Raw genomic sequence first — 22,758 nt, 5'->3', positions numbered from 1 at the left:
GAAAAAACATATATGGTGTATTCACCAAACTGAAGAAAAAGTGAGGAAAAGGTTCAGACTTGGTCGAAGCAACCACAGCGTCTACAACTGGCCTGCTCTGTATCTCTCTCCCTCTCTCAGATCGATTAATAACAGATTTTGGTCAGAGGATTACCTTTTATTTATTTGCAGAGGATACATGCGAGGTTCAAAAGACAAGTGAAGTCAGCGTTGGAGAACAGGTGGGAGGTTGAGAAAGATTGACAGCCATTTTGAAATTCCCTATTATGGAATATGGATTACTAATCTGACCTACCACGTATTACCAGTCTGTCAAATAAATTGTAGCTTGCCGCCACGAATCTTGAATCACAAAATTATAACTATAAATAATACAAATGGAACTTTTTTCTTTTTCTTGCGCTTTTCCTCTGTTAAATTTTGATCCAATAGATTAGAATACATTAATCTGTACAAACCTCCTCCCTCCCCCTACTCTTTTACAACAATTGCTTGCGACCATGTTCTACAAACTTATCTAGAGAGAGAGTGAGAGCTTCTACGCCTCTTCCATTCCCAGGAGCTCCAACTCCAACTAAACGTCAAAAACATCAAAAAAATAAGAATTAACTGAATGATCCTCAGAGCTGCAATGCTAGATCTGGCTGCGGTGAATCAACCGGCATACTGGAACTTGGAGACCCTGGTGACTGGAACCTAACATTCAGGTCAGGCGGAACCGAATCAATTTTCTGGTGCACTGACAATCCCCCCCATGATGAGTGACGCTGCCCCACTCCAGGTACTAACTGCGATTCTTGGCAGGAAACTGGCAGTACACCCCCAGAATTTTTAGTATTTGTAGCCCCCAACTTGTCCGATTCTGATTCTGCATGGCCAACAGGCTTTGGATGCATGTTGCTTCTGACATCTGTTCCAAGTGTTCCTGAAGCCATTGCAGCCTCTGAACCAAAGTTCCCGGCCAGCCTACCTGTCCTTGCCAGTTTCCCCATCGGAGGTGAAAGGTTAAACCCAAATCCACTACTAAAACCATTCATAGTATTGTGGATTAGGGGACTCTGATGAAGTTGAAAGGGAGGTCTAGGCCTGATTGCCCCAACACTGCTATTTAGTAAGCTAAATCCACCGCCATAATTCAATCCTCTAGCAGCTTCTCCTCCTGCTGTAGTTGGTTCAGGAGTTCTAATCTTGACTGTAGAAGTGGCAGTAGATGGAAGTGGATGCTTGCTATCAATGACATCTGACAAAGAGTTCTTTGAAGAATTCTTTTCTGATGTTCCATCTCCTTTAGGCTCAACTTCATTTGAGGTTGCAGCTGACGTTGAGATATTAGGTAGGGGAGAGGGCTGTGGTAGCAGATGTGCAGGTGATGTTGCTTGTACGCGAGGTTGTGGCTGCGGCCATGGCCATAGCTGTGTGGCATCATTTTCTCCTACCCAACCAGGACCAAAATTCAGTCCAGCTGGCAATGCCCTTTCAATCTTCTGGGAGGCAATTTTCCAAGCAACAGGCCCAAGATTTGCAGCAAAGCGAGCTAGGCTCCTTGCGTAGCCATATTCTGCCTGAAGCCCCACCTGATTTAGATGAAGAAAAGCCCACAATTCAGAGATTCAGGTCACAAGAAAATGAAAAATTAGGCAATAATGATGCAGTTAAATCACCTACATGGACTTATTTTATTAGAAATAAGCCTTGGGTTGTGTTATGCAAGTGTTGGGCCTTTGATTCAATGTGTTTTATTTGTAATGGACCACTTTAATGGGCCTATAATATGAGTAAACATACGAGATCTAGCATTGCAGCTCTGATTCAAAGTGTTATCATTGTAATGGACCAATTTTTTTTTCATCAGTCATTAGCTACATAAACTTAGTGTCCTTATTTCTTTATCTTATTTGTTATTGTCTTAGGCTGAATTAGGATTCCATAAGTACAGTCCTGTTTTGAGTTAGTTTCCTAGTCAGTTTATATTACCTTATTAGTTAAGGATTGGTTTAGGCTTTTCTCTTTAAGTGTTCGAGTCTTATATAAGTTTGTAAGGAGGTCCAACCTAGTACACGAATTTTGACTAATAAGATTTTGGCTTGCGCCCTTTCTTTACTCCATGAGTTTCAGATTCGCTGTGAGATGCAGTGTTATGTGGTGCGATGGCTTTAATAGTTGGTGGGTAGGTGGGATGCTTAGTCATATCTTCTCTTTATTCTTACTTCTCCATCTATATTCAAGTTAAGTACTCCATGGTTTCTACAACTCCATTTACTGTCCAATGATTTCAATACAAGTGCTTTTTTTGAGTTAATTTGATTCTACTATTCTTATCCTTCTTGCTATTATTTGATTGCCATTCATATACACATTCATGACTCCCATTAAAATCTTGCAAATTGTTGGTGTACGATGTCCTGTATTCCGTCATAATTTAATCCAGGGAGTACTGGTACAAGAGCCTCAACAGGCAAAACGACGGTCCCGCTAGCCGATTAGCGGGCCGTGGGGGTTGCAAGGGGGGCAGGGCCCTGCATAGTGGGGGAGTAGGGGGACGCAGCCCTCGCTCAAATTTTTTATTTGAGGGCAGTTTTGTACTTTCCGGGTTAGGGTTTTTTGCTATATATTGTAGCAAGTTCTTTCTCTGTAACGCAAGCAATACTGAGGTGTGAGGACGCGCTATAACTCTATTCTCCATTGATAGCGAAGCAGGATCTCATCTCGCCGAGGATGTAGCTAATCCTGCCGAACCTCGTATACTTGTGTGCATTGGTTGTTCTTATTTTTCCATTATCTTCTGCATCATTTTAGGGTTGCGTTTCTACACAAACTAGGATAGAAACTTGCTGCTTTCGAGTCTGATTTGAGAAGTTTTAATTGAATAAGGAATCTGTCCAATCTCAGCATTCAACCGATGGATTAAATTGAGATTAGACTGTCATTCTCCCCTACTGGATCCAACTTCGACCAGAGTTTTAAGTGCTATTATTCTATAATTTGCTTTCAGGGAATCTAAGGTTCTGAAAGAACGTAAGTAGTGAACGAATTTACTCGCTCACTAGAGGAAGTGAATGGTTGGTTCGAAGAAGTTCAGACCTGTTGATCTGCCGTTATCAGAAATCAACTAATTCTGGTTTACAGGTTTCAAACTTTTACTGTCTTGAGCATTGCTTCAAATCTGACCATTGAAACGTTGCGGTATTTTGGCGTTTGGTTATTCTACTGGTTTATGAAACTTGGTCAAATTCTGACCTTCATCAGAAAATGTTGACTTTGACTTGGATCTTGTTAAAAGGAAGTACATTCTAAACTTAGGGTTTATCCTAGCTTCCTCTTCCCCCCCCCCCCCCCAAAAAAAAAAAAAAGAGATGCACTACCAGGTGCAATTGAAGAATCTCCCATTCAATGGGTCCGAAGACAGTAGCTCAAACTCTAATGTAACAGAATGATCCCAATAAATTTCCAATCAAGTCTTTCCTATAACTGTTCGCTAGGTCACTATTGCTTTTCTCTGTCCCAAATAGTGAAAATACACATTCGAAAGCGTCTTGGTGGGGCCCAAGAATGACATCTCCCAACTGTTACTGACGAATCTTTCTTATCAGTACCAGTGGGTAGCTTCAATTTCCTCCGTGAAAGAATGAAAAGAAGAATTTTACTTACAGTCATTAGCTGCTTTGGTTCCCCATCATAGGCATTAAACACTGATGGCTTGCAACCAACAGCCAATGGATGGAATTGCTTGTAGGTGTTGCGCCTGTTTTCATCTAAAACAAACTGTTTCTTCCCATACTTCACTGACATACCTTTCAACCCAGAACCTACAAACAGAGAAGTGCATCAAGAGAATGCAACCAGCAAGAAACAGGGATAACATTCGACCACATACTGGAAGCCCCAGACCTGATAATTCATCATTCTTCTCAGACTTCCTCTCAGCCAACCAACTAGTATATGCTTCAGTGTTCCGAGACCCATGGAAAGTCCTCCCTGATCCATCAGAAATCCCAGACCTATCTGGAAGAGATCCTTTTCTTTGATCATGAGAGTTACTCCAGATGGCACAGTCTCCCGCAGTAGCAAGAGTAGCATCAGAAGAAAACTCAGAGCCAGCACGCTCAAAATTAGGCCTTCCTGGTGGCTTTTTCAGATGTTTGGTCGGTGGTCTACCTCTCCTCACTACTCTGGGTTCTGGCTCATTATCTTCACTATCTTGCCTCAAATTCTCAAAATCCTTTTTAGCCAGCTCTTGCATGGAGCGTGCCTGGAGAAGGAAAAGTGTTCTGTCATGCATGCATGTTGCTCACAAATAAAGTATGAATATGATATAATGTAATAGGCTAAGACTTTTACCTGTCGGTAGTAAATGGTATCTGGTGAATTATATCTCATCGCATTTGAACAGATCAAGAAGATATCTTTCTGCATGATAAACACATTACAGAAAATGTTAAACTTGCTTTCTACTATTTTGAGGAAAAGGAAAGTTTTATCCTTTCAGAAGTGATTAGAAAGAGCGCCTTTAAATTAAATAACAGGTTACAGGCTCATGTATCATGCAAAAAATATGAGAGAATAATCCCCAAGGATTAGCTACTTCAGTTTTTTATTGTTTAATCCCTCTGTGAGAGAGAATATGAAGGCAAAACCATCTGAGGCACACACACGGCCACAAAAAAAAAACACAGATTCCAGCAAAAGGTTTCCTCTTCTTCAGCAGACGGGGTTTGGGGGAATGAAAAGTTATTAAAAAAAAATGAAGAAAAAAGAACCTCCATCATGGTCTTGGAGATTGGAGAATCTTCTTCAGGTTAATTCAATAAAAATAAGCAGACTACAAGGTTCTATAAGATGAGTGTCACTGGCTTAATAGAAACAAAAATAAAAGCAAAAACATAACGCATAGTTGTTCCCAATAAAGATAAAAATGATTTATGGTGCACTGATTAGACAATAATGTACCCAACCAAAACTTCCTGAGTCAATTTTTGAGGATAATACATGCATTGAGGAGCCTACATCAAATCTTAAATCAGGAATAACAAACAGGCACTATATTGCAATCCCTGGTTCTGAACCCTTAAATTTGGATCACTATGGGTGTGCATTATGGACCGATCCAGACCCATTTGGGTATCCAGACAGAGTTGAACCAAATCCAGTTTAGGTCTTTTGACTAGTAGGATCTTTTAAGATGTTAGTCCTATTTTCATGCAGTCTTTAATTTTTGGTAGCTCAAGCAGTAGATAGCTATTAGGATTTAGTTTCCAATAAATTTGAGTAGGTTTACTTTTAATGTCGGTTTATTTTACTATTTAAATACATGTAAGGGATTAGAACTTAGATTAAAGAATGAAGTTATGAGATGAATATTGTAGTATGCCCGTGGGCCGTATGTGTGCGATCCCCCCCCCCCCCCGTTTTCTCCTCTGTGAATCCTCTCTGTCTCCATATGAACAACCATTCTGCCATTGTCCCAGACTTCCATATATTTACTGTTTTGCCATTAAGCATTCCCTTAACTCTTGCCATAGTGGGCCTAAAGTGATTTCAAATGTAAGTCTAGTCATGGAATCTTTTATGTTCAAATTCAAAGTTTGATCGCCCAATGGAAAACTTACTACTTTGTTGATTGATGAGAAGGGACACGACAATTTCGTCTCGAGTCTGTGGTGAATATGTCATCAAAGACCAATCAGATTATCATTGAGTCAGATGTTGATGTGTTCGTCGAATTCTCTGTTTCTCAATATTGTGATAGAGGTTTTTTTGAAGTGTGTGATACCACTCAGAACATTATTAAATTGGGTCGATGTTGGATAGAAGAACAAAACGGCATCATTGATCGTGACAAAAATTTGTGCACCCTCCAGCCTTTCCACATGCGTCAGAAATTTGTTCTTCAAGCATCGGCTGACTCAAACAAGGTGGTACCAACAATGCAACCATGGACGAACCAAATGGATCAAGAAGAGAGGAAAACTGTTCGGTTGTGGAACAAGTACGGTAACGAAAAATGAGAAGACCGTGAATCAAGTAATAATAGACATCAATGCAGTGTCAGTTGTTCACCATCTTGAGTTTGTTCTCCCCCAAGATTTTTCGGACCTGGATGCACCTCTGCAGCTTCATATCTTGGATTTTGTTCGGGTTGCGGATAAGGAATAGGTCACCCCCTCTCGTAAGCTTCTATTGTTATCCTTCTACAAAACTCGTGGACAAGTTTTTCTCAACACTGGGGGAGTAGATGCAGATGCACACCCATGGACCGATTCAACCCATCTAGGTATCCAGACAGAATTGAATCGGATCCAATTTGGGTCTTTTGATAGTATGATCTTTTAGGATTTTATTTTATTCCCATGCAGTCTTTTATTTTTGGTAGCTTAAGTAGGAGATAGCTATTAGGATTTAGTTTCCAATAAATTTGAGTTTCCAAATTAGAGTAGGTTTCCTTTTAATGTTGGTTTTTTTTACTATTTAAATATATGTAATCGTGCAATTAGAACTTAGATTGAAAAATGAAGTTATGAGTTGAATATTGTAGTGTGTGCCTGCCATGTATGGGCGATCCTCTCTCCATCCCCTACAACTCTGAGATCATCTCAAGGATTCTTCCCTATCCTACCAGCCCTCCATCAGCGCGCCGATTAGAGACAAACAAGTCAAATCGAATAAGTAGTGGCAGTTTTGTAAATATTCAGAGTAGTTTCAGACCCTTTTGGAAGAGGTAATATGAATCGGGGCAAATCAGTAAACAGAACTTCAAGAAAAGAACGAACCTGGAATTCTAAAACAAGAATGGGGATAAGCAAGAATAAGTTTAGAAATTAGGGGGTATTGTGCAAATTATAAAAAATTTCCTTCAGGATATATATTCAAAACGTAAGTCTTCTTCTTCCTCATTAAACAGAACACAACAGAAGAACGAGAATTAGTTCAACCAAGAAAACTCTTATGTGTGTTCCAGTTCGCCTGAAACTCTAGGGATGGAATCACGCATCCCTGATAAGCAAAACCAGTCCAGAAAATAGTATTTTAATGGGGCTGGAGTGGTGCAATGCAGAAACAGAGTATCAACCAAGGTAGGATCTCTCACACTTAGAAACTCAAGATTATACTAGAATTCATGAGAAGAGTAATCTCAAATATGAAATTTTAGGCCAACCCAATCAGTATTATAATCAGATATGGAGGTGTTATGCTAGCTGAAAATTGCCATGACAAGGGTAACACCCACTTGCAGAACAGGTTAGATAAGCATCTTGAAATCTAAAGGGAACTAAAACAGATGACAAAAACAGACAAGCTTAATGAAGAAAAATAATAGAACAATAGAGAAGTAATCCAACCTGATAATATAATATGAGATTGAACAGAAAATGAAGAAGAGGAAGGAGCTCAGCAAGGTCAACCAACAGTCAAGCCTCAGCAGTAATCTATTCATTCAAATCTCAAAACTGAAACTCTCTATGGACCTGCTTATGTATATAACAAAAAAAAAAAGTCCTAATCCAACTCTATGACTAAGGTAGAGTTAGAATTAAACTCCACCAGGTTATCCTACGACTCTAAAAACATGAATAAAATAATAATAGAAAATTACATATGTAACCCCTAATTAGCGCTAGTGAACCAAGCAACTGCATCAGCTCTCCCGCTTTTAAAAGAACTCGACTCCGTCGAGTTAGGTCGTTGATGTAGGTGCACAACCGTGGACCGATCCATACCTGTATGGGTAATATCCAGACAAAGATGAACCGGATCCAGTTTGGAATCAAAGTTACCGATTTGAGTTCAAAGCTATTAGGATCTTTTAGGATTTTATTTTTATTTGCGGAATATTTGTAGTCTTTTATTTTGGGTGACAAGTAGAATTTTCCAATTTTAGTTTCAACTGTTTTGATTTTATTAGTCTAGGGTTTAGGAAGTAATTAGGAGTTTCTGTTTCAGTTTTAGATTTAGATTTTAATTAGGAAGTCTTAATTTGATTTTTATTATATAAAGGCATGTAACCCAAGTTATTAGACAAATTTGAGAATGGATTGAATTGAGTGTTTTGGTGCGAGGTATGGTGCAAAACTTAGGTCATGTGAACTTTCTTCCCCCCCCCCCCTCTTCTTCTTCTTCTTCAGCCCCCTAAGGAATTGTTTGAACTCTCCAGAGGAAGATCGGATAGAGCTGAAACTTTTACGGTTGGATTACCCCTCTAGGGCGACCCAAACCCTGGCGTATTGGCCTCCTGATCCTCCTCGCAGGTGTGTTTTCCCTACCTGGAACCAGTTCTGGTCTTTGTTGCACCGCCAGTTTAAGGTTGCAGAAGTGGAATCTCCCTGGTTATGCATTATTGGGTTGATTTATGGAAGCCCTCAATAGAGCTTGACATTCCGACCCTTTTCCCAGATTCACAGAGGCAGCAGCCCTTTAAACAAGGAGTTCTCTCTTTCCAAAGGGGCTGGTCGTTCCACCAATGCAGGTTGTCCAAGGAAGAAGACGATTCTTCTCTACCACGATTCCTAAATTCTAGGTCTTTGTTCACCCCTACTTTTCCAAATACCTTTCTTTTCCCCTATTATTTACCCCTAGTCTTGCTTAAACTTCACTTCCTAGTTTGCCCCCACAAAAAAATAAATAGTAATCCCTTTTGTGTCCCTTTCACCACTTTTAAATCCTGATTTATTACCAAATTTCCATTAGACCTTAGATTTGAGCTTTTTCTTAATTAAATGGGCCCATAGCAATCGGATTCCAATTTAGGGAACTTGGATCCACATCAGTCGTGAACCCAAGATACCCCTGTAATGAACAAGACAATGATGTGACACATATCTTAGGGACGTTGAATTGTAACTCCATGAGTGGGGGGAGAATAGCCCGGCTAATGGCTAGAAGTGGAAAATTTTGTTACCGTCAAGGCATATTTGTCAACTCGTGAGGCAACATAAAAATGTTATATACGCTCTCCTTTTTTCACCTTAATGGTTGATGTAGATAAGTCACTTAATGAGCTTATTTTATTGCAAATAAGTCTTGGATTGGGTTATGTATGTGTTGGGCCTTTGAACCCGTGGGTTTTCTTTGTAATGGACCACTTTAATGGGTCTAAAATATAGGGAGAAAGTAGGAAAACGAAATTTGGTTCATTAGTTTAGTTAGAATCTTGTTCTGAGTCTATAGTCTTTGTTATTTCAATTTCCTAGTTAGTTTAGGTTTCCCAATTAGTTAAGAATTGGGTTGTGACTTTCCTTTTTAGTGTTTGAGTCAGTTTTGAATCTTCTATATAAGTTTGTAAGTGACTACAACTTGAACACGAATTTGATTGAATGAAAAAAAAAAAAAAGTTGTCCTGGAGATCTGTGAGATGCAGTGTTGTGAGAGATAACTTGGGTGAGATGCCCTAGGGAAGAGTGAGATACTCGACCCAACCTAATCCCCTACCCCCATTCTTCCCTTCATTCTTTGTTTTCTGTTTATTCATTCTATCAGTCCCTGAATTTGATTTTTATTGAATTTAGTAAAGATCCTGTCTAGGAATGGATCACTTGTGACCCAATCTTACATTAATGGTGTTCCATGCAACAACAAACATTATATCAACTTTACATTCCATGGTAGCCCTAAGAGAATGTCCCAATGCACTAGGGGGCTGACTAGGCAAGGCACCAGATAATGAAGTGGACCACACTGTTGATTAATCCGTACAATTGTATCACAGCCTATTCTCTAACATTAGGACCAAAACCACGCACATAGAATATCTTGAAAAGCTTCTTACCCAAAGGGTTTAGCGCCCAAACTAGGTCTGTTAGATGAGGTTTGCTTTTGTTCCCATGACGACAAATGAAGTGTTGTCGAATCCTCATCATGTAGTGGAATACCCTTTTGTCAAAAAAGGGTGTCTTCTCTTCTAGTCGACTAGAAAAATGGAGTAAGACTACATTAGCTTAGACCCTCATCATTAGGACCATAATTGGTGTCATCATTTGAATTGAGAGCATATGAATAATGGCACATGTCATAATTGCTAGCCTTCTCTACCAACTACATCCCAACTACATTCACAGTCTTTGGGGACAACTACTACTGAGAGAACCTTTTCTCACCACAATTATGAGATACAATGTCTTTTAGGCATGAGTTACCTTTGGAGACATTTGGCGCCTTGACTTTGACCTAGCGAAGCTCAATCCTTCTTTCTTCAATCGTAGGTGTAGACCTATAGACTGAAGAAATCTTGATCATTTCCTTCTAATGATTGTACTTTTTTCCAGCAGTCTTGGCAAATGCAATTGCCACATCAACAAATCTGGAGTCCCCATTAGCAAAGCTCGAACCAGATCTCTGTGTACAACCGATTGATATACCTCAAAGCCTGTTGTTGATCCATCTCTTGTCTGCATCTAAAAGACAATTTGTGGAACTCCATAGTATAGGAATCCACACTTTTATTACTTTGATGAAAGTTGACCATCTTATAGAAGAGCAACAACCATAACCTTATCCCAACTATATGGGGTCGACTATATGGATCCAATAAAAGCATAGAAAGTAAGAAAATGGAAAGCAATAAAAGGTGATAAAAGAAAAATGAAGAAGTAAAAGATAGGTAAAAACACAAAGGTCAGAGCAGCATGGGAACAATCCCCTTAAAAGGGGTCGGCTACGCGGGTCTGTCCTCCAAACAGATCTATCTACGGCCATTGGTTGAGCCCTAGTTTTTGCATATCTTTTCTCAACACCTCCCCTATAGTCATTTTAGGTCTACCCTTTCCTCTTTCAGCGCCTTCTATGTGAATTTGGTCACTCCTTACAGGTGCATCCATGGGTCTCCCATTGGATATGACCATACCACCTCAAACAGCTCTCGCGGAGCTTGTCTTGGATAGGTGCGACTCCAAATCAGTTCTAATACAATCATTCCTTACTCTATCTCTCGTAGTCTTACCACACATTCTTCTTAACATCCTCATCTTTGATACGCGCAGCTTGTCTGAGCATCTTCTCAAAATTGGAAAGAACAAATTTCTCATTCACCATCTTAACTATAGCACATCATCCCACGATGAACAAGCATACACAATGAATTTGGTTAGGATAAGATTGCAATGCTTGTCATCTAGAAAAGAATTGTATGAAAATTTCCTCTCGGCTTTAGTCAACCAATAAAAAAATCTTTGGTTCCCTTCTTGCCGTCAAACTCTAGAGCCTCAACCTTGATGCCGTAATTCCTGTCTGAAAAAAGTTGTAGTTCGATATCCGGGGAATAATTGGTTTGGGTTACCATCTTTGGGGAGAATCTACAATCCGCAGTATCCCAAACTGAGGAATTCCCATGGTTCGAGGTTCCGGTTTTGTGCATGGCTTCGGTCAATCCCAAAACCAAGATTCCGACCAAAACCAAGTACATTTTTCCAGCAAGTTCTGGGGTGGCCATATGGCCAAGTTAGGTCCTAAAACATGTAAAACAACCAATTTTAGGCCTTTCAAACATAGCGGAAACATTATATTAAAAAAAAAAAAAGGAGAAGAAGAAGTAGACCCAAAGTGGTAGTTTAACTTTGGACCCTAGGTTGGTAGTCTACATTGTATACAATCTCTAACCTAGGCTATTCCACACAACCTTTAGTACTATGACACATAATTCAAGTAAAACAACTTAGATAAGCATTAGGAATTAAAAGACATAAAATTATAAACCATTTCATAAACCAGTCATCATACATTGTTAAAAATTCATACCCAGTGCACAAGGCTCCCGCCACCGTCATAATTTACACATCCTTACCCCGCTTCGTGGAGAGTTTGTTTCCCGACTCAAGCCCACAACCACTAGGTCACAATGGAGCAACCCATGGTTGCGATTTGGTGTCCCGGTGAAAATCAGAGGGCATGGCAATACACTAATTTATGGGAGTCACGATTAACGGCCGCTAGGGTCGTATAGGGGTCGCCAAGGCAGCGCCATGGACGTCATCGCATGCCTATTATACTAATCGATTGCCTTTTGTTTTTGCTTTTGTTTTTTTGTTCTTTTTTTTTTTTACTTGCTATTAGGTGAAATAAAAAAGACACCAATTCCTCAAATTGAAAGTCAAAAACCCTCGAAGCTAACCTACGACTGCTGACCTTCTCCTTCTCCGACACCGGCAGTGAACCTGAACCCTCAAAGCTGACCTACAACTGCTGACCCTCTCCTTCTCCTTCTCCTTCTCCGGCAGCAAAACCAAGGTAAGGGGCCACCTACGACATCTTTCTCCTTCTCCTTCTTCTTCTTCTTCTTCTTCATCTTATTCTTCTCTGCTTCTCTTTCTTCTTCTTCTTCTTCAATCCTTCTCTCCTTCGTCTTCTGCTTCTTATTCTTCTTCTTCTCTGCTACTCTGCTTCTCTGCTTCTCTCTCCTTCTTTGTTCCTGACTTCCTTCTTCTCTTCTTCTCTCCTTCTCTCCTCCTACGTCTTCTGATTCTTCTTCTTCTTTTCCTTCTTCTCTGCTTCTCTTTCACCGTCTTCTTCTTCAGTTCTTCCCCTTCTCTGTTCCTTCTTCTCTTCTTCTCTCCTTCTCATTTCTCTCCCCCTTCGTCTTCTGTTGCTGAATTCTTCTTCTTCTTCTTCTTCTTCTTCTTCTTCTTCTTCTTCTTCTTCTTCTTCTCCTCCTTCTCCTTCTCTGTTTCTCCTTCTATGATTAATGTTTCATAACACTATAACAGCATAAATAGAATTATAGAAATATAGAATTAGTTCTTAATCGAAGCATTGGATTGCTTGTTTTACTGCCTCATTTTAATCCTTTCTTGGATCACTTGTTAAGTTGCTTCTGACTACTGATTTGAATATTTTTTGGATTTTGATGTTGTTCTAATGGTTTTTGGTTAACATATATGTTAATGTTACTGTTTAACAAGTGTTGATATCTTTACAACTTGTATAGTTGTATACTTAAATACTTAATGTTAATGTTACTGTTTAACATACTTTGTTACTCTGTTTTATAAATTATAACTTGAATACTTGATGAGTTGATGAGTTGATGTTATCATGTTAATGTTATTGGTTAACACTTAACATACTTTGTTACTCTGTTTTGTAACTTGTGGGATAATAGGACTATAGGAGTTCATAATGGATTGTACTGTTGGTGGTAGTAGTGGGGGTGATAATATAAGCACGGCTGCATATGATCCGTCCAAAGATCCAACCAGGAAGGCCAAATCAAATGACCCTGGGTGGAAGTATGGGTATTGGCCTGACCTTTCAAACAAGAACCTTATGAAATGCACTCTTTGTGGAAAAAACCTTAAGTGTGGAATTAAAAGGTTAAAGCAAAAATTTGGTGGGTGGATATGGGATGTTGCTAAGCGTACCAAGACAACTATAGCAATTGCTACAGATATGAATGCAGCTCTTATGCGCAATAAGAAGAAAATGATGCAAGACATTTTGGATGATGATGATGTTGATGTTGATGCTGGTGCTGATGTGGATGTTGATATAGAAGTTGAAGGTTAAAGACAGTCTAGTAGGACTCCTTCTACAACCTCTAGACTTATTCCTAGCTCTGGGACAGCTGCTAAGAGAAAGAAAGTAGTCATTCAGCCACAAGTAAGGGGCCCCATGGATGCTCATGTTAGACAGACTCCTGAGCAAGTGGTTGCTGAAAGGCATCTTAAAGGTAGTACTCAGACTACTATAAAGAACCGGTTTAGATCAACGGAAGAAAAAAAGAGAGTTGATAATCACATTGTTGACTGGGTTTATCAATGTGGTATTCCATTCAATGCTCTTAAGTCAAGGAGGTTTGAGGTGATGGTGGAATCTATTGCATAGTACGGGTCAGGATATAAGCCCCCAAGTTATCATGAAGTGAGAGTGCCATTGTTAAAAGGCAGCAAAGGATAGAACTGCAGAGATGAAGAATAAATATGAATAGTATTGGAAGCAATATGGGTGCACTCTAATGACTGATGGGTGGACGGATAAAAGAGGAAGGCATTTAATTAATTTCCTCGTTAACTGTCCAAAGGGCACTTATTTTATGGAATCTATTGATGCATCTAGTATATCTCAAACTGCAGAGAAGTTGTTTGAATTGATTGACAACAAAGTTCAAGAAATTGGTGAGGATTACGTTGTGCAAGTTGTGTCAGATAATGCATCGGCTTAAAAATTAGCCGGTACAATGCTGATGCAGAAGAGGACAAAGCTATATTGGACTCCTTGTGCAGCGCATTGCATTAACCTGATGTTGGAGGAAATAGGATTCTTGAAATCTAATAGGAATGTGATAAGTAAGGCAAAAAAAGCAACCAACTACATCTACAGGCACACACGCATTCTTGATGCAATGAGGGCTAGAACAAATGGGAGGGATCTTGTGAGAACAGCAGCTATTAGATTTGCAACTGCATTTCTGACACTTCAAAGCTTGTTAAAACATAAAGATGACTTAAGACATTTGTTTATTTCGAAGAATTGACTAGTTCTAATTTGGCAAACACCGAGGCTGGGAAGAAAGTGGTTGAGACGGTGTTTGCTATAGTATTTTGGAACGGTGTGGAAAATTGTCTTAGAGCTTCAAAGCCACTTCTTACTGTCTTGAGGATTGTGGATGGTGATGAGAGGCCTTCTATGCCTGAGGTTCAATTTGCCATTGATGAGGCAAAAAAGAAAATAAAATAAAATTTTGAGGATAGAGAAAGGCAATACAAGAAAATGTTAGACATTGTTAACAAGCGTTGGGAGATTCAGATGGGGCGTCCTTTGTATGGAGCAACACTATTTCTTAATCCTGGGAAAATTGCTTTTTTATAAGGAAGGTGATGATGGTGGCTACCAAATTATATCTTCTCTACAGCTTGCATTTAATGAAGTCATTGAAAGAATGATACATGAACCAGCTTTACAAGACAAGATAAATACTCGAGCCACTTTGCATAGATATTCTCAAGGTGGTTTTGCCTCGGATATGGCGATTAGATCACAGACAACCATAAGTCCTAGTAACATTGTTTAGTTGTTTTGTTTGTGTTTTATATTAAATATTAAGCTAGCTATTTATATATATATATATATATATATATTTTTTTTATAGTTACTTGGTGGGGTTCATTTGGAGGTCATGCTTTTGAGCTTTCAAAGGTTGCAAGACGTATTCTAGGGCTTTGTTGCTCCTCTTCTGGTTTGCAAGCGCAACTGGAGCACATTTGAGTTTGTAAGTAGCTAGGTATTACATCTATTTCATATTTTAGCCTTTTTATTTTTAGAACAATAACTTTGTTTGTTGTTCTCTATTGTTTATGAATTTAGATTCATACCAAGAAGAGGAATAGGCTGGAACATCAACATTTGAATGATCTAGTCTATGTTCAATACAATCGCCGCCTAGAAGAAATGTTTCAACAAAGGCGTCTCGATAACAGAAATTATGATCCACTTGTGCTTGACGAACTCGATTGGAGTAGTGAGTGGATGATTGGCAAGCAAGTGGATGTAGTCCATCCCGATGATGATCTCACATGGGATGTTGCTGGTAGAGCAATGGGGGCAACAATGGAGGGGCCCAATCGACCCAGGAGAGCTCAATCATCAACCTCTAGAGGAAATATGTGCTACACACGCCGTGGTAGAGGGAGAGCTGTTGGGGAGTCATCAGAATCAGATGGGGACGAAGATTTGGAAGAAGAGGATGATGTGAATGATGACTTGGATGTCATAGATAACTTTGGTGAAAATGCAAATGCTTCTAGTGGACAACAAAGAAATCTACCATCTACTGATTTGTTGGATGATTATGATGATTAAGTTATTTGTGTTTGACTATTTGAGTGTTTGGATTTTATGTATTGTTTAAACTTTAAACTTGAACTTTGAACTTGGATGATTAGTTAAGTTTTCTTTTTTTATTTTATGTTGAGTTCATTTCCTATCAAGCTTCATTGCTTCAGTAAGTCATTAATAGTTTAACAGGTTAGCCACTTATCTTATCGTTTGATCTATTCTTAGGTTTCCAAATATATATCTCTGATTCATATATGATATATTGACATATATACCTTTTACTTTGTTCAGGTTGCTCACTTACTTCCAATCATTGCTTTCAAGCTTCAGTCACAGATTAGCCTTTTACATTTTACTTTTGTGTGATGTACAGGTTGATTTTTTATGACTTGATGAGTGATGACTTGATGTATAACTGTATAAGTCAATAATTTATGTTGATTTTTGATGACATGATATGGCTATGTTGATTTTTTTATGATTTGACGTTACTTAATGTTGGTTTTATATGTTATAGGGTATATATTCTAGGCTTGTAGCATGATAAATAACTTTAAAAAATAGGAAAAATAAAAAAATAGCATACTAAATAATTTTAAAAAATAGAAAAAATAAAAAATGACACACGGACGATTTGACCGCCATGGCAACGCCAAAACAGGCGATTCATCGCCAAATCGATTAGCCACCCCTCCACCGCCTTGGATCGATTTGACACCGTTACAACTATGAAGCAATAGGTCTGAAACCAGCAAAAGTAGTGATCTCACTAGTCTTGGGAATAAGGCTGATAGAAGTGGCATTCGTAGAAGGAGGCATAACAGAAGTTCTAAAGAACCACTTCACAGCCAAAGATAAATCCTCCCCAACTAAATCCCAAGAATGCTTGAAAAAACTTGCTCCAAAACCATAGCAAACACTACTTTCATAATTTCCTCATTTGAGACACTTTTCTCCAACAGTATCTGTTGATCACTTGTGAGGAAGCCATGAAGGGGAATATCATTAGGACAAAACCCCCTATCCATCTGATTAGACTCAAAAAGGTTTTGATAGAATTCCACAGCCTCCTTCTTGATCAGACCAGGGTCATCAACTACCACCCCATCTCTTCTCTCAATCTCAAGAATATTGTTTCTATGTTGCCTTCCTCTCATAGCTTTGTGAAAGAACTTATTATTTCCATCACCCAATTGTAACCATTGAACTCTAGATTTTTCCTTAAGAAAACTCTCTTCCACCCTTAAGGCCTCCCATAAAATTTTCTTGGCATCCTTCTCTTGAGTAACCAGGTTCGGATCACTATGATTATAAGACATCTGAATCTAGATATCACTCAACTTCATCTCAGCCTCCTTTACTGCCTTGAATACATCCCCAAACCTATCTTTATTCCACTCTTTCAATTCCTTCTTAACATTTCTAAGCTTTGCAGCAAACATAAGCAAAGGATTAGAATAATTTTTATAGGCAAATCCCACCCCTTCCTCACAACTTCATCATACTCCTTATGTTCAGTCCAAGATTCAAAAAATCTGAAAGGTTTAGGACCAAAGTTCCTCTCCTCCAGAATATTCAAAATAATAGGGCAGTGATCCGAAACTCCAAGGCTAAAAAAGGTAGCTTTAGAGTACTTAAAACAGTCCACCCATTCATTATTGCATAAGACCCTCTCAAGCTTACAGCTGACCCTTCCCTAGGTCATTCTTCCCATTACTCCAAGTACACAGGTGCCCCTTCCATTTTAAGTCAAACAGCTAGGCATCAAATAAGCATTTATTACATTCATCCAATAGCCTCACCTCCTTTCTTCTCATTTTGCCGCCTAACAACATTAAAATCTCCAAGAATGACCCATGGAACCAAAATTCCATGAGCTAAATGAGCAATATCCTTCCATAGTCCCTTCTTTCTTCAACACTATTGGAAGCATAGACTGCCAAACACATAAAATCCATAGAGGATCCTTTAATTTTAATGTTCATATGGATAAGCTGGGAAGAAGTAAAAATTTCATTAACAATAAAGTGAGTATCATCCCATGCTACTCAAATTCTGGTAGAATCATCCTTCTTACAATTATGAATTAAATTTCTAACCCTTCACCAAAGAGGTAAACACCGAATCAATGTTACCTTCTTTCACCTTTGTTTCCACAAGAACCCCAATTTTTATTTTCTTCTCAGCTATCATATTTTTCAACCCCCCCGCCCTTTGTTTTTCAAAAGCATTAAGCCCCCTAATATTCCAACAAAGGCAATTCATTTAGAAGATTTTTTAGAAAACCTTCCATTAGCTTTAAAAGCCCCCTTCTTTGCCTCAGCCTCCTGAAGAATTTTCTTCAAATAAGGATTCACTTCGATTCCCTGAGGCTGGAAAGTCATTCTTTTCACATTACTTTCACCTTCTCCAAGAGAAACAAACTTAGAAGAAAAAAGAGAAGAGGAATCGGCCATACCTTTCCTAGGCAAATTTTTAGCTCCATATAGTGTGGAAGAGGGAGGAGGAGCAGAGGCAATAGGAGCAATATATGGGGCGTCCTTGTCCAGCCTGGCATTAGATTTGAAATAAGTTGATTGGGCCACTTGAAGGGACAGCCTTTCTTCTAAAGATTCTTCCTTTTTTTCTTCATTGACCAAGGAGTCCACATCATTCTCATCATCTGAAATTGTCCCCTTAATTGCTCCCTCATAAAGAGGGGATGAGTAGATTCTCTCCATATTTATATCCTTCCTTAATGAGCCCTCCAAAGAAGATAGAGGCTAAGGATCCCCCAAAAAGGAAGATGAAGAGTCAATCAAGCCAATCCCCTTATCCTCCCTAGACGTGGGAGAGATTCCAACAAGATCTCCTTCATAAGTGCCTTCCACCTCACCATCCACCATTGCCTCCTCATTTGGAATAATTGAAAGAATATTCTCCCCATTAGTCAGCATCAAACCCTCCACCTCATCACAATTTAAATTTGAAGATAAGTCAACACAATCCAGCCGATCACCTTCCATAAATTTCTCCTCCAAAACCGATTCGGCAGTAACGGATTTGGTAGAAAAAACCTCCAATGCCTTATCAACTTGCGAATATAAAGGAATATTCTCCTCACCTCTCAAAAGCAATCCGTCCACCTCATCACAATCTAGCCGATCTCCTAGAAGAATTTCCTTGCTAGAAACGGAAACCCTCCCTACCAGCCCCTCTTCAAGCAAGCCAACATCCTCCATCTCCCCTTCCACATCATCCAACTCAATTAACTCCTTGGAATTATGGGCTGGAAATAAATTTGTCTCCTCGTTTAAAACAGCAAATATATTGTCATGCACAATCCCCTCCCTAATAGTACGTAAATCTCCAACCCTCCTTCCATTTTTTACGTTAGTGTAGTTTGAGGTCCTCCCTCTAGGTATCATACATGGTTGAATCACATATATTAAATTTACAAAGAGTCACATATATTAGAGTAAACAATATTACAATACAAGTGGATGACTAACCTTATGCCCATCCTAGAGTCCTAGACTCCTAGTATTGAAACGAGTGTCAGGCCAGATCATAACCACTATTCTTGCTGATGGAGAATCAAGTTTTCCTCCAATTGAATCACAAAAACCTAGGTAATATTTTGATGTTGTTGATCAACCAATGCCCTTGTTCCAAGCCTCCTTGGATAAGATTTGGCCAAAAAGGGGAGCAAATAGGAGATGGAAAATGGTTTTCTTCACAAACTGGCGAAACTAGTCAAGATAACCGAGACTTGACCCAAGTCGTCAAGTTCAGTATTTATACGAAGTTGTATGCAACATTTCGCCCGAAACATACCAATACGAATATCGGACCAAGATTTTTCCGAGATACCGGAATATCGATCGAAACCATGTAAATTTTGTGTTTCGATATTGTTTTCGACTTGAGACCTGGCAAAACCAAATTTCTCACTAAGATCTTGTACCATGGTAATTCCTTATACAACTTGTGAAGCTCAAATTAGTGATACAAGAGGGTCCTATTATGGTTCGATTTGGCTCTGATATCAATTAATGCAAGCCCGAGTTTTGAACCCTTAAATTTGGATCGCTATGGGCCAAGTAGTGACAAGTAAGTAAAATCAAATGAGTAGTGGCAGTTTCGTAATGTTCAATACAGTTTAGGACCCTTTTAGAAGAGGTAAATATGAATTGGGGGAAAGCAATAAATAAAACTCGGAGAAAAGCGTGAATCTGGAATTTTAAAACAAGAATGGAATGACTGGGAATAAGTTTAGAAAGTAGGGGGGTTTGTGCAAATTATAAGAATTGTCCAAGGGTAAATATCAAAACTTAATGCCGTCTTCTTCCTGGTTAAACAGAACACAATAGAGGAACAAGAATTTAGTTCCACTGAGAAACTCCAAATATTATTATAATTACTGTCCAGAAAATATTATTATAATGGGGCATGAATGGTGTGATGAACAGTGGCAGTAAGAAAACCCAGAAACAGAGTATCAGCCATAGGTAGGATTACTCTGACTTTGAACCTCAAGGTTATCACTAAGAGAAATACACAAATGAATCTCAGATATGAAATTTTGAGCCAACCCAATCAGTATATAATCAGATATTGAAGTGTAATGTTAGCTGAAAGTTGTCATGACAACAGGGTATCGCCCAGTTACCAAACAGATTAGATTAGTTCCTTGAAATGTAAAAGGAATAACTAACATAGATGAAGAAAACAGAGGAGTAATAAAGAGTAAGTAGTGAACAGATGAGAAGAAATCCAACCTGAGAATATGGGGTTGAACAGAAAATTAAGTGGAAGGAAGGAGGTCAGTAAGGTCGACCAACAGTCGAGCCACGCCAGTTATCTATTCATACAAATCTCAAAACTGAACTCACTATGGACCCGCTTACATGTAAGTAAACCAAAACAAACAAAGGGTGTCCTAATCAAACTCTATGACTGAAGTAGAGTTTGAACCAAACTCCACAACTCTATCCTATGACTCTATGAAGATGAATAAAATAATAAAAGACAATTACAAAAGTGGTAATTAACCCTAGTGAACCAAGTACCTGCATCATATTAAAATATTCAAGCTATGATTTTTCACCCATCATTGGTGGAAATTTTTCACGGACCATAAGTTTGCAGGGAAATAAAGCGATTTCTAAATCAATTCAGGCAGGTTGATTTCTAGAGAGCAAAATACCAACTGACTATCAAGGGAACTACAAATTCCATTAGGATCTTGCACCAGGATCATTCTGATATTTTTTCCTTTAATTATCAAGAATGGTGATGCAGATTTTACGGAGGAGATTTGAGTGGGAAATATTTTGTTAAAGATATTCCAGCTACTAAGGGATTGTTATTTTTACTTTGTGGTTTCTTAATTCCTATTTTGTAGGATTGGATAGATATGCTACAATCCAGCCATAGTTTCAATTTTGTAATGTAATATTCTAGATAGTTTCTATTTTGAAGGAAGAATTAAGTTGTAAGGGATCGTCACTGAGATCATGAATCAAGTACTTCGTCCCCTTATCAAAAAGGGCGTTCAAGTTTTTCTCTCAGTACACTCGCACATAGGCATAATGCCTTATTCCCTTAAACCAAGCTATGTTTTCTTTTTCTGTCCAAACTATTACACCCGTGCCCTGACTCGGTCTAATTTGAACTGTTGTGATAGGTCTCGGACCGGAGATCGGAAGCACGGCCGGGTTTTGGCTCGCGGCTGCCCATTGCCGAAGCGCAAGAGATGACCCCAAGTGTTCGTGCATTGCGTGCCAGTCTAACTGGAGGGGATTCGTACCTTCAGATCCCAAACGGTAAGTAACCCGACTCCTCAAATATGAATCCCGACACGTACCAAAGTTGTCGAAAGACCATAAGCATGGCCGAGGGAAACTACTCGTGCAAGGCCAGTTGGTGGACAGCAAGCATTGTTGTCTTAACCATCTGAAACAAGCCACCGGAAGCACTAGGCCTGGATCCGGTGGTCTATTTCCTGTGGGCCAAATAGGCTGCTGTTAAGCTTCTGATGCCCGTGGGTCTCGCCACTCGCATCATAGACAGTCTCGGATGATCCCAAATCATCCTCCACATCTTCCCCATGACGTGAGCACATTTCGGACCTAAGTGGTCAGGTTCTCGGGCTCCAAAAGGCATATTAACCCGATCGGTCCGAATAGGGTCCAACCAAAAGGACCCTAAGGTCCAACTTAACACAAAAGAAGGAAATGAGGATTTCATTTCCTCATTTCCTTTGTGTGCAGCGTAGGAGAGGAGAGAAATAGGAGAGGAAGGAAGAAGAAGAGGAGGAAGTCTTACCTTGGTGCCGACTGCCGCCGTCGCCGGAAGCGTTGCCGGAGGTAAGTGCACTCACTTCCACCATTCTCTCTCTTCATTTCGACCTAGGTTAAGCTAGGTTTGGATGGAATCTTGGTGCTCAAACCATGTTGTGCTTGGGGAATGCGTGTTCCACCTCCCAAGTGCCATTGCTGAGCTGAAACTAAGTCCGGTGAGCTCCGGCAACAAGAATGACCAAATGACCACCTAGGGTTTCGATAGTTCGATCGACGTATCTCCCAAACGGCTCGGTGGAATCGGGATTTTATTGACTTAGAATGATGCTAGGAACATTCCCTACAAACTCCATGGAACAAATCCCCATGATCGGGCCCGAGCAGGAAAGCCCCAATTCGAGTGGACAGCTCTGTACTGCCATCGGAAGCAAGCCACCAGAAACACTGGGCCTGCTTCCGGTGGGTTGTTTCCGGTGAACCAAAGAGCTCAATGAGCTCTCTACCATCACCACAGGAAACAGGACTGATATTTCTTGTGGAAAGACACTGTTTCCAGTGGGTGTTTCCGGTGACATTACTGTCACTGTGAAACTTTGTCTATATCCTTTGGGGGTGACCCAAGTGAGCCTCTCCTGATGTTCTCGACACGTATTGATGTACGATTGCCCTTGTGTCTAGGATAGTGATGTGCACGAGCCCCGAGCCCCGAGCCCCGACA

At 39.6% G+C, this 22,758-nt stretch overlaps 1 protein-coding gene across 1 annotated transcript in view; it reads right to left on the bottom strand.

Moving 5' to 3' along the window:
• Positions 1-369: 369 nt before the first annotated feature.
• The window catches only part of LOC122083481, a 37,074-nt gene continuing 14,685 nt past the window's right edge, over positions 370-22,758 (bottom strand). Inside the window, exons 6-9 of the mRNA XM_042651311.1 lie at positions 4,339-4,407; positions 3,889-4,249; positions 3,649-3,806; positions 370-1,574 (exon numbers count right to left, since the gene is read on the bottom strand). Coding sequence (XP_042507245.1) covers positions 621-1,574; positions 3,649-3,806; positions 3,889-4,249; positions 4,339-4,407 — 1,542 coding nt within the window. The 3' untranslated portion in view covers positions 370-620. The remainder of the gene's footprint in view (positions 1,575-3,648; positions 3,807-3,888; positions 4,250-4,338; positions 4,408-22,758) is intronic.

The sequence above is a fragment of the Macadamia integrifolia genome, chromosome 7, assembly GCF_013358625.1.
Source record: "Macadamia integrifolia cultivar HAES 741 chromosome 7, SCU_Mint_v3, whole genome shotgun sequence".
NCBI classification, from domain to species: domain Eukaryota; kingdom Viridiplantae; phylum Streptophyta; class Magnoliopsida; order Proteales; family Proteaceae; genus Macadamia; species Macadamia integrifolia.
Note: the sequence above shows the minus strand (reverse complement) of the source record. Positions and strands in the feature narration are given on the sequence as shown.